Genomic DNA, 16,885 nt, shown 5'->3' with positions numbered 1-16,885 from the left:
AAAATTGGCAGTTCTTTTAAAATATCCTGCGCTGATCCCACTGCCATGCAAACACCGTGGGAGAAGGACTGGTTTATTTTTCCCGCCTCACTGCCTGCTCTCCCTGCCCATGCGCCTGTCCAGGGTCTCGCTGCTGCCCCTGTTTGCCCCATTCAGCACACAGTGAGCTGGGCATTGTCCCGCTGGAGGGGCAGGATAGTGCTTTCCTCCTCCTCTCCCTCCTGGGCTCAGTTGAGTGGTGGCAGGGTCGGGGGGAGTCAAGCGAGCACCCATCAAGGAAACTCCTCCCCTGCCCGATTGCATTGTAAATACAAAGAAACCTGGGGACTTGTGCAAAATTAACTTCAACTCGATTCCTTCATGCAAAGGTAGAAACCAAGATACAAACAACCTGGTATGTATGATCCTGGTTCTACCCCGGGGTACTTGTGGCGTGCGGAAAACACCCATGATAGACAGTACGGATGATATTTTTGGAAGTATATGGTGCAAGAGCCACAACCAGCTAATACTTTATCACTTGGTTCTTCCCTCACCCTTTTAATTGAAAGTGGATACTGTTTCTTCCTCTGCCTGGCAAAGAATCAGTGCTATAATAGTAGAGACAAATGACAAACCCATACTTAAAACAATATGGTCTGAATATGGAAGTCCTTTTCCATATATGGATTCACTGTTCTGGATTTAGGAGCTGAACAGACATTAGTTAAGCTTTTGAAAATATAATTTTGTATTAGATCACAAGCCTGTAATTTTTCTTCAGCTTATATCTTTTCTTCAGCCTCTGACACAATGATAAGAGGAAACGTCTGAAGGAGTATGCAGCATTTTCTTTCTTATTCTGGTATTTGCAGAATTTAATTATTTTCAGCACTTCAAAGCCTACTTTTAAAACATTTTAGCAAATGATCCATTGGAGTATTTTGCCTTTCATATTAAATAGCCTTTAGGACACACTGTGCAAATGTTTATTCCAATACATCAGACTGTAAACAGTACAAAAATACTAATCTGAGAAACATGTACATAAGCAAAGGCTAATATATCATACTGTAAGTTTCCTTAAATTTTCCATTTCTCTCTCTCTCTCTAATATTCTCGCTCTGTCATCATCTGTCTCTCCCATCCCATCCTCTCAGTTTTGGCCTCAGACGCAAGTATCATATTTGAAATTTTTAAACTATAATTTCCATTCTTATAGCTAAACCAATTAGAAGTTTTTGCTACTTTATTAATTTCTTGATTTAAACCACTTGGAAAGCTGATCCACTTGGAGAGTTCCTTGCTAAGTTTAAGCAGTTTCATAGCAGGTATGTGGAATTAAAACTGGATCATCTCAAGTGTATCATATACAGAACAACTAGACCTTTGCTGACGATCTCTGGCCCAAAGGCTGCCTGGCTGTCCTTGACCAGAGCCAAGGTGTTTTCAACCCTGGCCCCAGCCTAGTAGAACTATCTGTCAGATGAGATCTGGGCAGTGCGAGATCTCACAACATTTCGCAAAACCGGTAAGACAAAATTGTTCCACCAGGCCTATGATTGAGGAAGCAACAGTGTTCCATCAAGCAGGCATCCCTCCTCCCACCATTTTCTTCTTCTTCTTTTCCTTATTTTGTATGGAATGTAGGAAATGTATCTGTTTGTGACTTGTTGAAATTTTAACGTCACCTGTTTGAAATTATATCAGATTGCCATGGTTTTATTTGAAATATTGTATGGATATTGTATCATTTTGTTATTTTATGGTGAAAGTTGCTTTAAGCCCTCATGGAAAAGGACAGGCTATAAATAGAACAAATAAAGAGTGTATTTAACAACTATGCTTTATTTTCCACTGTAAACAATATAATAGCAGTCATACAGTGGAAAAAGAGTCAGGGATACACTGGATGACATAATGTGCATGTGCGGGGCAGGACTACTATTGGCATTGTATTCTTGTGAACTGGCCAATGAGGATCATGCTTCTTCTTACCAGGATAGTCCATCCTAGGCTTTTTTTCTTGGTGACTGTAGCATATAATGTAATATTGAGGAATGGCTTTTCTATAGATAAATGTTCTCTGAAAATCAAGAAGTGAAACATATATTTCAGAGAATAAGCTTGTTTGTTGTACAGTCATTATAGGGGCAGGCATATTGACTGGACATCAGTTTGAGGAAATGCTGTACAGTTAGGTAATACGCACTTAACAATATTTAGCAAATGCTACCCTTGTTTCAAGAGTCCTGTGGTACAAAGTGGTAAACAGCAGTATTGCACTCTGCTCACAACTTGAGTTCAGTCCTGACGGAAGTCAATTTCATGTAGCCGGCTCAAGGCTGACTCAGCATTCCATCCTTCTGAAGTTGGTAAAATGATTACTCAGTTTGCTGGGGGTACAGTGTAGACAGTTGGGGAAGGCCATGCCAAACCATCTTGTAAACATAGTCTCAGTCTGCCTAGTAAACACTGTGATGTGATATCACCCTGTAGGTCAGTAACAACCTAATGATTGCACCTTTATCATTTTTACCCTTGTTTATGTGTGGTATTTGCTAAATATTGGTAAGGGTCCATTACTTAAGTGTACAGCATTACTTCAAGCTGATGTTCCGTATACAACTATTTTCTTTACCAAGGCATACAGTTAAAATGTTTAATTAAAACACATGTATATGCTGTTACATGCTTGTAATTTAACAAAATGTATTGAGATACGCACTGGAACATTAATACCCAGGACTCTGATTACATGAAACATGGTTCTTTGCTATATTCCCCAGCCCACGGGGAGAAGATATTTGCATGGATTTGACACTATTACTGTTTATAACTTTTTGATGTGTCTATCTCTATAAAAAAATATCTTCCACTATCTTCTGCTCTATGTTCTGTGTTAGAATGGTAGGACTTGAGCCACTCATGGGATCCACACAAATAAAATATCATGAATTACACAGTTATTATAAAGCAATAAATACAAAAGAAAACCATGAACTATAAGAATTTACAAATTATGTAAAATATATTTATAGGAAAGTGTTTTTCTTACGATTAATAATCATTGTGAAGATTAGCAAAGGGAGTTATGGGTCTGTAACCAAGGGATAAAAATGGCCCGATATCCAGAGTTTAAATTTAAATTAGCATGGGTTTTATAGTTTGTCAAGATACTATATGCTAAAAAATAATGGACAGGCAGTTTGTGTTCTGTTCATGCTAGTGCAACAACAGTTCCAATTCTAGCTACTTTTTTTCTTTTCTTTTTCCATTTTTCTTTCTTTGTTCCTTTTTTAATGCAGAAGATCATCAAATGAATTGTCACAATGCACGAATGCAAGACACAGAAAAAGACGATAACAATAATGATGAGTATGATAATTACGATGAACTGGTGGCCAAGTCATTGTTAAATCTTGGCAAAATCGCAGAGGATGCAGCGTACAGAGCCAGGACTGAATCAGAAATGAATAGCAATACATCTAATAGCCTGGAAGATGATAGCGACAAAAATGAAAACGTTGGTCGCAAGAGTGAGCTGAGTTTAGATTTAGACAGTGATGTTGTTAGGGAAACTGTGGACTCACTCAAATTGTTAGCACAAGGACACGGTGTAGTGCTTTCAGAAAACGTTAACGACGGAAATTATGCAGACAATATGTCGCAGCAAGAAAATAGGAATATGAACTATGGAATGCTAGGAAAACCTACAAACAATGGGCTTACCGAAAAGATGGTGGAAGAAAGCGATGAAGAGGTATGTCTCAGTAGCTTGGAATGCTTGAGGAATCAATGTTTTGATTTGGCCAGGAAGCTCAGTGAGACCAATCCGCAAGAAAGAAATCAACAGCAAAACTTGAATTCCCGCCAACACATTCGGCAAGATGATGATTTTCAAGGACGGACACCCGATCGGAACTATTCTGATATGATGAACTTAATGAGGCTTGAAGAACAGTTAAGCCCCAGATCTAGAACTTTTTCTAGCTGTGCAAAAGAGGATGGGTATCATGAGAGAGATGATGACACCACCTCTATCACTTCAGATAGATCTGAAGAGGTGTTTGATATGACAAAAGGAAACTTGACGCTACTTGAAAAAGCTATTGCTTTAGAAACAGAAAGAGCAAAAGCCATGAGGGAAAAAATGGCAATGGAAGCTGGAAGGAGGGATAATATGAGATCCTATGAGGAGCAGTCTCCAAGACAGATTTCTGGAGATGACAGGAAATCTAAATCCAGTGACGGCCATGTCAAAAAGCCATATTATGGTAAAGGTAATATTTCTATCTAATGTATGATGCATTGCGTTAGCAAATAGTGCATATAATTATATTTGTGAAATAAAAATTGTTCATAACTTTTTCAGAACCTTTAAAATATTTTAAAGGAATGTTCTTTGTTTTCAGGTAGAAAAGTTTATCAGGAGAAACGAAGTAAATAAGAGATCATATTGATAGGCACAAATGTTACCCTGAAATGCTAAAACTGTTTTTGGGGTGTGTGGTGGGGAGGGGAGGGGCATGTTACGATTGAATACCAAAAGGAAATGCATCCTACATGAGTTCAGTTAAATGGTGGAACTTTGTGCAGGTCACTTAACCAGACTCCAGGGAAATGCATATTTTACAGATTGGATAGTGTGGGTGGCATCCTGATTTATAAAATTATCACCAAAATAGTGATTATTGATGAACCCTGCCCCATATAAAATGCAGAGTTTGCTAATAGAAATTGAACAGTATCTGAATGACCGATAACTTTAGATAGGGGCAGCGACTGCACATTAATTATCTTAAATAGTAAGGTAATGGAAGTTATTTGCTATGCAAGGCATGCTTTGGCCTGGGCTGAGATCAATAGCAATTTCTTTCTTATAAGCATTCCACTTCACTGGTTTCAAAGTGCTTTCTTAGCAGTGAACCAATTTATAAGAGAGAATGAAACCCAGAGAATCATCTTAATAATGTTTTATGTAAATGTATAGGTGTATTGCATTTAAATATAAACATGCTACGTTTATGAACATACACACTTACAAAGTTTTTTACTGTCCTAACAGTTGCTGAATACTTTTCATTGCAGTTACCTTAATACAGGCTGAGAAAGCTCTACTACTTAGGAAGCGTGAACAATGTAGTTAGTTATGGATGATGCCATGGTTTCTCATAACATCACTAAATTAAATTATAATGCTAGGTTTTTAGATTGCGAACTTGATTAACGTGGATATAAAGGTTAGTTGTGAGATTAAAAACATTACAGGATATTTTCCTGCATTTTTAAGCAAGTTGATAAGACCAAGGAAAAGGCCAAATTATTCCACACAAATTACACACGCATCACAAAGGCTATGTTCCATAGTGTTGCATATCCCAATGTGAGTGAATGGTATAGACACAGTTTACACAGTATATTCTCTGTACACGCAAACACTCTTAGGTTCATGGACAAACATAATATGTGAACAGAAAAATCATGAATGTGACCAGCAACATGTTGACTGAATGTTATGTTAATTTTGCCAGTCATCTGAATTCTGTAAATTTCTATTGTACCTTTTTACACATTATGTTTATCCATATATATTTATATTCACATTTACACACAAACAACGGGGATACTGTGTGCATACAGACTACAAAACAGTCATATGTATATTGTTCAGGATCACAAATGATAGAAAGTGTGGGATTTTTTTAGATCCTATAGGATTAGGTGAACCAGCGATAAAATTGTATGAAGAGGGAAAACCCACTGTTTGCCATGTGCATGTTTCTACTAAGTTTTATATATACTAGAGATATCATATAAATAAGTGCTTTTAACAAAACCAAGAGAATTCTTACATCTTTAAACAGTTAAAGGCTGTAATCCAGGTTGCTTGTTCAGCAATAAAGTTCTGGACCTTGGACCCTTCAACTTAGAGCTGAAGATGACAGGAGCCACAAATGGTTCCTGGCTCTAAAGCTGGAAAAGTTTGGATGTAATTTGAAACTTTGGGGCTCACAACTCTTCCTTGTTTTATCAGAGCAAGTGGGGGAAAATAATCATATATCTTTTGTACTTTGAAAGATAAATTTTAAAAGGGAATGCATGAAAGGTTTATAGTTTTATATCACTCATCTTCAAGTATATATAGTTCCCCCAAATATGTCAGCTATAAGGTATGTCTCTGTAAGATATGATTGGTGCACATCTTAGGGAAGATACTCTTGCTTTAATCTAGGGAAGCAGGAGCATCAAAAAGAATGCACAATAATTCCTTTTTCTCTTCTGTTTGGACAGACCCCCCCCCCCCCCGGGCTTATTTCATGTTAGACAGGGTATGGACAGACCCCCCCCCCCCCGGCTGCCCATTAAATCAGTTGTGATAATAACAGCAGAGTTACTGGCGAAGAAGGGAACACCTTTCATTCGCAGTAGTAGAAAATGGTTATAGACACTCATAATGTTAAATTGAATATCTAAGTTTCAATATAAAACCCACTTTCAATATTTTTCAAGAAAACTAGATCAAGTTATTTGTATAGTCTTGTGGAAATTAAAGATCCTGGCCTGCATATCTGACTACCTTCACCTACCTAATTTCTCTTCTGGTATGCAATACTATTCAAATGTTGAAGTTGTAAATAGTCAGACTCCTGTATATTTCAGTTGTTCAGCTAGCAGCAACTCAGTGCTATCAATTTCGGTGGATTTATTCAATAAATTATCTGTTTTAATGGCAATACAAAGATCAATATTCTGTTGGGTTAACTACTTACATCTAGTTGCCCTGGAATATTGCTGTACGAAATAGCATGAACAAAATACAATGCTAATGATCTCTTCTTTGACAAGTAATATTTCAGAGTCCTTTGTCCAAAAAGGTTTTATGCAGGCACAGCAACAGTGTGCTGGGCAAGGGTTTTACTTTAGAGGTGTAGAGGCAGCCATTTTTTCTCAACTCCAACACTGATTTTTTTTCCCCCGAGGTCTCGAGTTTAATGCTCTGCCTCAGCTCAAAGTGTATAGATATGAAGACCTTTTCAGGGGACACTCTGCCCCTTTAATGAATGCATCACCGTGATTAAAGAATGAATTATGCCAAAAGTCCCTTTCCTCAACCTATGTGTGTTTTTTTGGAAGTTCTGCATGTAATATATCAACAGGACAGCAAGTGTGGTGTACTGGAATAGGATCTGGGGGACCCAGATTCACATCCCCACTCTGCCATGGAAGTTTGTTGGGTGACCTAGAACTATTCAATGTAATCAACCTCACAGAGCTGTTGTCAGGATAAAATGAAAGAGAGAAGAACCATGTAAGCTGCTTTGAGTCCCTGCTGGGGAGAAAAGCAAGGTATAAGTGATGTAAATTCGTAAAATAAATATCAGGAAGCCTGCTTTTTCAGAGTTTCTGACTGCTTTAGAAGCCACAACATTATTGTAATTAAATGCATGTAAGCTCTTTGCAGAGCCTCAGATTAATGCATGCCAATTGCAGCAGTGCTTGCCACTGCGATCCGGTTTTGCTCACCAACATTCATTCATTTTATACAGAATGTCAGCTCAAAAGAGCTATGGTCATCTCCACAGCGTGTTTAAGTAGTTGTGTTGCCTTATAAGTTAAATGCACTGTTATCCTTCTCAAGTACAAGACACAGTAGCACAAGTGATAGGAAGTGCATCTACTATACAGAAGCCCTCTCCTTATCCTAATTGGATATAAACCATTTCAGGGGGCTTCAGGCTAAAATATATCCAGTTTTACCTTGAGAAAATCTGTACAACTCGTGGCCCACTGAATCAAAGGTAACCCACAGCTATGTAATGGAATCTGCTTACGGTAGATACCTGCTCTTTAATTCTGTGTTTGCTGCTCTAATCAGGCAGCAAAATCAGAATACAGAAAGTGCTCTTCGTAAGACTCCATACATGTTGGAAATGTATAATGTGGATCCTATATTTTATACTTGGGGACTTTTGGTCTATGACCGTAATAAATAAATATTGATTGATTGACTCCATATATGAATTTGGTAGGCCACAAGATGTGGAAACCTATAGCAAATACACATGACCATGAGTACATGATAGTCACTTTAAGTTTTAGCATATGAGAGCGAGTGTGATGTAGTGGTTAAGAGTGGTGGACTCTAATCTGGAAACCCGGGTTTGATTTCTCACTTCACAACATGAGCGGCAGACTCTTATCTGGTGAACTGGATTTGTTTCCCCGCTCCTGCTGAAGCCTGCTGGGTGATCTAGCGGTAGACACCGTTCTTCAGAACTCTCTCAGTCCCACCTACGTCATAAGGTATCTGTTGTGGGGAGAGGAAGGGAAGGAGTTTGTAAGCCTTTTTTGAGACTCCTTGTGTGACAGAAAGATGGGGTATAAATCCAAACTCTTCTTCTTCTCTTCTTTCATTTCATGGTGACAAAGCCATGTGAAGTGTGGGCTCTACAAACTGTCACAAACTCTTCTTGAGCAACATAACCAACAAATTGTCCATATTCCTCTTATTGTTTCCAGCCGGCTCTAAGAAGCAGGCATTTGAGCCATCCTCAAATGTAAAGTGCCCTCTATCTATGATTGTAAGCTATGGATCGGTTTTATTGCAAAGGTATTGTTAATTAGAAACATGTTAGCAAAAGCTAATTTTTAAATACAGTTATGAAATCCCTATATTGGAATGTAAGCTCTTGGTTTTATCTGTGTTCTTCCTACTAAAAGACAAGTGTCATACTTTTCTACATGCTTTGAACTGCGAAATAAATAAATTAGTTGAATTAAAACAAACAATGTAAGATACCATGACAAACAAAAATCTGAAAGGAATCAGTGTTAGTCCTGGAGCAAAACAATACCAGGTTTAGCTTCAAATGCATGGTGCTGATGAATGATTTTTTTCACTGCTGCAATATGGATAAATTCTAGAATGTGAATGGTCGAGATCGGTTGTCTTTAATTTTATAATAGACAGAATCTTATGATCTACATTTGCATGCACTTTGCTAGAGATCTGGATATAAACTAGTCTTAATAATTCAAAACTTTGCAACAGCGTAAAGGATGACATGCATGATGAAGTGCTGACTTAGAAGCTTCTTTAGGTAATGCTTTATCCTGAGATAACCTCACCAGCTATTCAAAGGTGATAATGTTTCTCTGAATTCTTGACCACCTGAGCACTACTTCATGCATTAGTTGTAAAGCGTGATTGGAACCAATACCTGAAGAGATGCTCATCAGGGAGATGAGATTGACTATTGAGAGCGTTCAGCTAGTAGCACATCTGGCTTTGCTGCCACTCAATTTGTGAAACAGCCCTGAGAGTTTAATCCCAATATTGTTTACACAATCATTTATCTGGGGAAGAAGGAGAGGTAAGCCATGGACACCTGTACTTCCTAAGCATAACTGACCCTTTCATTTGGCTTCAATCTTTGATTCGCATGGCAAAACTACAGGGCAGGAATCATATCCGTTCCTTAATATGGGATGTTGGAATCTCCTTTAATGTCAGTGAGCATGAACTTTTCTTTTTTAGAGCCCAGAGTTTCCCCACCCCACCCCAGTGTGCTTTTTCATCGCTCATTCCCAGTTCCTGACATGCCTTTGTTAGGTTCAACTCAGTTAAAAGCAAGTTCTTTCCCAACACACAACAAAACTTCAGCTAAAGCAGCGCTGCATCCAGAGGCGTAGCTGGGCCAGAGTGCGACCAGTATGCACTCTGTGTTTTCCACCCACCCCCTGTGGCGCCCTGCCCCCCACACTTACCTTACTTCAGCCTGGAAAAGCGGCCTGTTCCCGTCATGCTGAAAACAGTCTGCTGGGAACTACACTTTCCATAAGACCTTGGGGCTCGCAAGGTCTCCTGGGAAATGTAGTTCCCTTCCAGGCCATTTTCAACCTGAAGGGAACAGGCCGTTTCTCAAGTCTGCACTGTTTCAATAAGGTAAGTGTGGGGGCAGGAAGCGATTTTCCATTCCCCAGGCATGCTCCTGGTGCAATGCACACACCCCGGCCCCCTGGTAGCTCCACCTCTGGCTGCACCAAAGTCTCTTATGACCATGTTGCCAGTGATTTGGAGCAGGAGGCTGAGGGGTAGTTGAAAGAACAAGAGTCAGCAAGCAACATGAGGTGGCAGCAAATTCAAGACATCCTGGCATGCACTCTCATCAGGATCACCTTCCCGCTCCAACTTTTCTTAACTGTAACTCTCCTGCTAAATTTCTCCTTTGGATATGTATGCAAGTCAGAGTTTGAATTTAGCTCTGGTCTTATTATCCCAGGATAATTGATTGTGTAAACAGGAAGGCTTAGGGATATTTCCTTATCAAAACTCATCCTAGAAAATGGCATATAGAATTACAGTTCTAATTCAGGAGAAATTTCTGCAAAAATTCCATTACTTTTTTGGCAGAACATATTCATTAGATAAGGAAAACATTTTCATAGGTTTCATGAAAAGAAAGCCGCAGAATTGAAAACACTTTCCCTTTGAATGTTATCAATATTCAAGTGTAATGTGTACATGATATCATGGGCCAAATGAAAGTCATATAAGAACTTCTTTTTTAAAAACAAAAAAGGCTGTTCTTCCTTGGAAAGAAACATGCTTTTATATATGTTCTAATATTTCATAACACACTTTTGTGAAAATAGCATTGCCCGTTTTAGAATGCCAATTGAAAATTATTTGCAGTGGATATTTGAACAAGTTCATGAGCTGGGTTTGCTGTTTTCAGGACTCTGAATTTTCCCTGCAGCATCTGCAGATTTCTAAAAATGATAAAAATAGTGCCAAAACAAAGGTGAAAACAGAGCCAAGCAGTGACATAACATGATCCTATAACTGATGACTGACAGAAGTATATTAATTGATAGTAGTGTGGCTTTGCTACGGGAAAGTCATTCACTATCATCTATGAATGGGACAGTTGTGATCAGAGAAACCTGTGGTATAGAAGGAAGCAGAAAATTAAAATGTTTTAGCAGTAGCAGATGTGTTTTTTCCAGTGTTCTTCAAGAACATTTTCCAAAGAGTAATTGATTTCATTAAATGAACCTTCATCCATTTGGAAATCTGAAGAACATCATTCACTTGACACATTTGTTGTAAATTATAGATCCCTCAAGAACAGAAAAGAAAGACAGCAAATGTCCTACCCCTGGGTGTGATGGAACTGGCCATGTAACGGGGCTTTACCCCCATCACCGCAGTTTGTCAGGATGCCCACACAAAGATAGGGTCCCTCCAGAAAGTAAGTCCACAATGTTTCATGGAAACGGGGGATAAAACTCCACACAAATTTTTCTAGCATGCATTAAGAAGCTTTTTCTTTTTTTCTCCCATTTTTCCAGTATGATATGTCTCAATTTAGCAACCTGTTTTCTGTTATATTTCCATTTTTATTTCATCATTTTCACATCTATACTAACCTTTATGCTTGAAGGAAGAAGTTTTAAAGCTGTATTCTTTGATGCTAATAGCATTACGATATTGATAAAGAGTTGTATTCTGCCTGTTTAAGGTTTTTTCCCCCCAAGCAAAATAGTAGTGATTTTAATTCTGAATAAATTATTATGGTTACCTCTTGAAGAGGGCCTTTACTGTTCAAATATAAGAGCAACTGTTCTTTTGAATTTGGAAAATATGTAGCTTAATTTATTTTTAAAATATTTTAAAATATTAACATCAGGGTCGGAGTACCTTATTCAAAAAAATTACCTCTAGATATACAACTTTCTTTGTATGGATATTCATGCAAAATGCTGCAGTTGTGTGATGGGGATAAAGGAGACAAAATATGTTAGGAAACAGCTGCCACGATTTTTAGCTGCCACAATAGCTTAGATTTTTAGGAATCATCCATGCTAAACCCATAAAAAAACTCTGGATCTGTGCAGGGCATTATAATAATATAACAGATCAAAAAGTGCTGCGTGAATAATTTCTAAAAGCTGGCACACACTTATCATGGGGATGTCCTCGTGGAGATCAGTACCATCTACCAGACGTCAATTTCATACACTTGCTTTTCACTCCAATGGGAGCAAAAGTGTGGGGTGGGAAGCAATGCCACAACATCACCTTTGGCATTACGATGTTCTAGGAGTTCCCCAGTTCTCTATGGTTTTTTATTCCACTTTGCCCCTGATGAAGCAGAGTGACACTCTGTTAATTTCAGAGATCTTAGAATGGTGTAACTTTGCTTAGCATTGCACTGTCGATCCTTTGTACCGTGTTTCAATATGTAGGACTATACACCCCATGATGCAGTTGGCACCATGTTGTGAATATCCTTACCTCTATTGTGTATCATAATTTATAAGAAAACTAATTTCATAAATCACATAAAGGGGGTAAATATGCCTGAGTATTCTTATGACAGCAAACACTCATTCCTTTGCTGTCTCTTGAAGAATTCCATTGTGTTCCAAAGACCAGTGAAATGGTTCTTAAGCAAATGGTTCCCTGCAAAGAATATAGTAAATAGATAAAGAGAAAGATCATGAGATACCTTCACTATGACCCCTATATCACAGTGCCATCCTAAGAGAGTTATGCCCTTCTAAGTCTATCAAAGTTAATAGGCATAGAAGAATGCATCTGTATCTAGGATGTTACTGTTAATCTGGAGTAAGTAATATAGACTTCAGCCATGAAGTAGCATCTTTTTGCATCAACGTAGTCTTCCTTTTTAGAATAAAGATCATGGAGGGGGGAATCCCTTTAAAAAAAAACACCACTTCTCAGCTGGTGAGTGAATTTAGTTGATCAAAGGAATTCAATTTGCAGTTTAGCAAAGCCTATAATTTTCTAAAACACCAATGTTTACTCAGTTGCTCAAAGCAGACTCAGCTCCCCCCACCGCAAATGGTAAACACAAAAGCATCCAGGAAATGTTGCCGATCAAAGAAGAATATAGCTTTAAACGGTTTGCATGTTCAGTAGTGACAAAAGTAAAAAAGGTGAGCTCATCTCTCTCTCTCTCTCTCTCTCTCTCTCTCTCTCTCTTCCTCTCTCTCTCTCTGTCTCTTTTCTTGACTCCTGCAGTGCTGGGCTTGTAAAGCATGTTTCAAGAACAGCTTTGAATAGCAGGAATTCCAAAGTGAAGCTTTCATATCTTTAGTACACTGCTAGTGGTGTGGTGATGGTGATGAATGATGGTGGTTGTGAATCAATATGTATAGGTTCTATTCCTGATGTTTTTGGCTTTTAAATAAGCATTAAATATGATTCCAAGATTGGTTCCTTTTGAAATGGAGCATAATTCTGTGCAGTGGTGACATGGATTCCGTTTTTTTTTCCCATGTCATACATATGCACATAAATTGGTCATGGCCTTCTTTTTCTGTACATGCTGAAAAAAGAAAAGTGTTAATAGTTTAGCACACAATGGCAGGATGTATGTATTTTAAATGAATTATAAGGCTTTGCCTTATACTGAGTCAGTCCAGGAATCTCTTTAAGACTTGTATTGTTATGGGAACTTGAAGCCAAGTCCCCAACAGAGATCTGTAGGATTCTTGATATTTCAAACCCCTTATCTGGAAATGCTGGGGACATAACGTACAAAGTATTTCCTCTCGCACTGAGTGGCAACCCTTCCCTAAGTCTTGCTTGGTGGTGTATTGTGACAACTGTGTTACTTAAATCAAACCTATTTGCTTCTTACAGTCATAATTTATCACTCCACCAACCTCTTGACTTTAAAATGTGCTCGCATTCTTTGTTTCTATTTATTTTAATTTTGAACCATTATGATTTATTAAGGGCTGCAGAATTTTTTTAAAAAAACAAAAAGAACAACTCTGTTCACCCTACGAATGTAACTGCCGCTGAACTGTAAACAGCTTTAGTCCTGCATGACTCAGGCAGTTGCTGGGCCCTAGAATTGAGTTCCATGACTGGGTTTCAGATCTCTCTCACGTCCTCCATTGACTACACTGAGGTGAATTCAGTTCTTCAGAATTCACATACAGTTTATGCTGTACTGACTCCAGATGCTTGATGCCTTATAATGTGTACACGAATCAATCTATTCCTGCACATACGGATTTTTTTAAAAAAATGCTTCCAAACCCCCACTCTGTGTTGTTCAGCGTTTTTGCTCTGTGTTTATGCAGCCTCCTGCTTCACTGTCACACTAGAGACACATTAATTGTTAGATTCCTTGCCCTCCATAACTCTTAATGTATTAACACCATCCTGTGTTTAATAAGTGCAGTACCACAGCACCTCTTTTCCTCACCAGGCTTTATTAGCTGTTATCTGTCACATGTCTATTTTCAGGAATGCTGGTCATTAATGAATCTTGCTTTGTACTAAAATGGCTTCTTACAAACTGGGACTTGAAATCTTTTTCTTCTTGTTGTTGTTTCCACACTCTGCTGTTTCCTTTCCTTCTCCCTGTCAAGTTCTTGCCATGCATGAAAACGTTCTTAAGTGTCCTACGCCAGGCTGCACAGGCCGGGGCCACGTAAATAGCAACAGGAATTCTCACAGAAGGTAAGAACATGCTCATTTAGCTATGCCATAGGCGGATATTATTTCCCAGCTGCAAAAACTCAGAAAGTGTCCTCAGAGTATCTCTGTGTGTGTGTGTGTGTGTGTTATCTGTGTGTCTGTAGGTGTAACTGCTGTGGGCCATTACTTAATTGAATAGATTGACTGGGGGGGTTCAGTTTGACTGTGTTTTGTGACTAGTTACACCAGAGGGTTAACGTTGGAGCACAATTAATTCAAGCAACAAGCTAAATGTCAAGGTTTGTTGTTCTTTGCCTGCATTTGTCTTTTTTTAAGTTTGAATGATGTAAATTTAAAGTTTAAGTTCTTTTATCTGTATATTCTGTGCTCCATTTAGACAAACAGTAGTTAGTTGGCCGCTCTCCTCCTCGTTTAGCCCAAATGTGATTATTCTCAGGGAGGGCCTATATTTCTGACTATTATGAGGGGCAAAATAACAGACCGCAGCAAATCCTTTTAAAACACTCATGTGGGGGTAGTTTCATTGTGTTACCAGTACCATTTAAACTGAAATAGATTCTGGATAAAGTCTTTTAACTTATAAGGAATCTTGTTCCCCACCCCTTATGCTGGTTTTTTTGGCCTAAACCTGAAGTGGCGGCCCTGCAAAAAGTTAACTGAATTTAATAAACGATAGTGAACAAGATACAATTTATTTTTCACTGTGTTGTCCCCCTAATTTTAATGTATATAAAGTGGTGGGGATTCCAATGAATTCTGAAGAACATGTTTTCAAACTGAAAAATGCATGGAAATGATCTTATGCCATAAAGGAGTAAACTGAAGAAATTATTTTCAAATCAACCATTTAAAATGTCCATTGAGATAACTTCAGAAAAAAAATAGTTAAGACTGAAATGGTTATTTATCTGAAAAAAAAATAGTTGCCTGTTTTCCCTGTTGAGTTGCTGTAATATCACTGAAAGGGAAGCTTAGATGCTTTAAAGTTGCATTTTTTTTTCTTTAGCCAAAGGTCCTGTATGATTTCATGAATCTCAGATCTCATGAATTTTGAGACATAAAAGATTGTTGATGGAATTTCCCTTTTTGCTTTTCTCTATAAATACCCTGCTCCTCATACTTACTTCTAGTACTAATGCTGCTGACTATCAATCATGTGTTGCTAAACTGGAAGGCTTTCCTGAAAGAATAATTACAAAATCTGAATTAAGAAATGGAAATTTGTCCTTGGTACTACTGAAATGTAATGATATGGATGTTCAGGAAAGAATATGAGAACCATTCTCTACCGCATTGTGTCTTCTATAAAGATTTGAATTATTTTCCTCAGCTGTAGTTTTATTCCGTAGAAAGGAGAATGACTGTTTGAGCATGATTCATATTGCAGTGCTAGTAAGAACTCTACCACTAGGAATTCTGACTTGCATTTTACTGTAATCTATTTTTTTAAAAAACTCAAGTAGTTGGGATCAAGTGTCATAAACCATGACCAGAATATCTCTCCACTGTTATGACACAGAATTCATATATGCTGTTTCCATAAATCTTTTCCCGAAGAAGCAGGCATTGTCATTATTTGCTCAGTTCATTATTTAAAGAATCATAATGGGCACTTTCCTTGCACACGTTTCAAATAATTTCTGTTGTAAATGGTGTCTTTTATATGCAAGCTCCAACAGAGCTTCAGCTCTGGTAGTTTGGACTTTACCGTGTTTATTAATCAATGCCCTACTGAATCAGCAGTACTTTAAAATTATCTGTTTTAGGATTGTAGACTCACATTTTTAAAAAGTTGAAATATAATGTGAACCTATATATAATTTGGCCAATAAAGCATTGGATAACTAGTGCAGATGTTTTAGTGATAGGATCTTCCACAGCTATAAAATGTTATGAGAAATGCTTAGTGGTTGTGTAGTCTTGCATTTTGTTTGGCAAAGAACATATATAAGAAACTACAGTGGAACCTCGGTAATCGCAGATAATCTGTCCAGCGGCACTCAGCAAACTCCAAAACCGGCGTAAACTGAGGCTACGCCGTTTGCGCATGTGCTACGCAAAAAGCATAAATTTGCGCAAACGGCGTAGGCGAACACTGAGGCGCTTGGCGACAACCGAGGAAGAAAAACGGTTGGGCGCAACCAACGAACTCCGAAACCGGTGTAAACCGAAGGCGACGATTACCGAGGTTCCACTGTATACTAAGGGAAACATCCACAACTTGTGGCCTATCAACAATGCATCCTTATCCACTACTTATGGAGGCTTCAGCAGTAGGTCTCCTTGCTTTGCTGCCTGCCTGGGTCAAGAAAATCAAAAGGATTTTTCAATAATCTTAGAGGCCACGGTATAAAGCTAGTGAACTGAGTTTTGCTTGGTGGGTCAAAAATTGTATAGACCTAGTATTCTGCCTGTGCA

At 38.3% G+C, this 16,885-nt stretch overlaps 1 protein-coding gene across 19 annotated transcripts in view; it reads left to right on the top strand.

Moving 5' to 3' along the window:
* The window catches only part of MYT1L (myelin transcription factor 1 like), a 429,027-nt gene that overhangs the window by 318,081 nt on the left and 94,061 nt on the right, over positions 1-16,885 (top strand). For 10 of the 19 annotated variants that reach the window (XM_048497977.1, XM_048498045.1, XM_048497969.1 and 7 more), the window contains 3 exons: positions 3,288-4,262; positions 11,103-11,237; positions 14,398-14,488. In XM_048497977.1, the coding sequence (XP_048353934.1) occupies positions 3,288-4,262; positions 11,103-11,237; positions 14,398-14,488 (1,201 nt within the window). The remainder of the gene's footprint in view (positions 1-3,287; positions 4,263-11,102; positions 11,238-14,397; positions 14,489-16,885) is intronic. The other 9 variants (XM_048498053.1, XM_048498011.1, XM_048498109.1 and 6 more) reach the window with 5 other exon arrangements.

Source organism: Sphaerodactylus townsendi, linkage group LG01, assembly GCF_021028975.2.
Source record: "Sphaerodactylus townsendi isolate TG3544 linkage group LG01, MPM_Stown_v2.3, whole genome shotgun sequence".
Lineage (NCBI taxonomy): Eukaryota > Metazoa > Chordata > Lepidosauria > Squamata > Sphaerodactylidae > Sphaerodactylus > Sphaerodactylus townsendi.
This window is presented reverse-complemented; position numbering and strand designations above follow the sequence as displayed.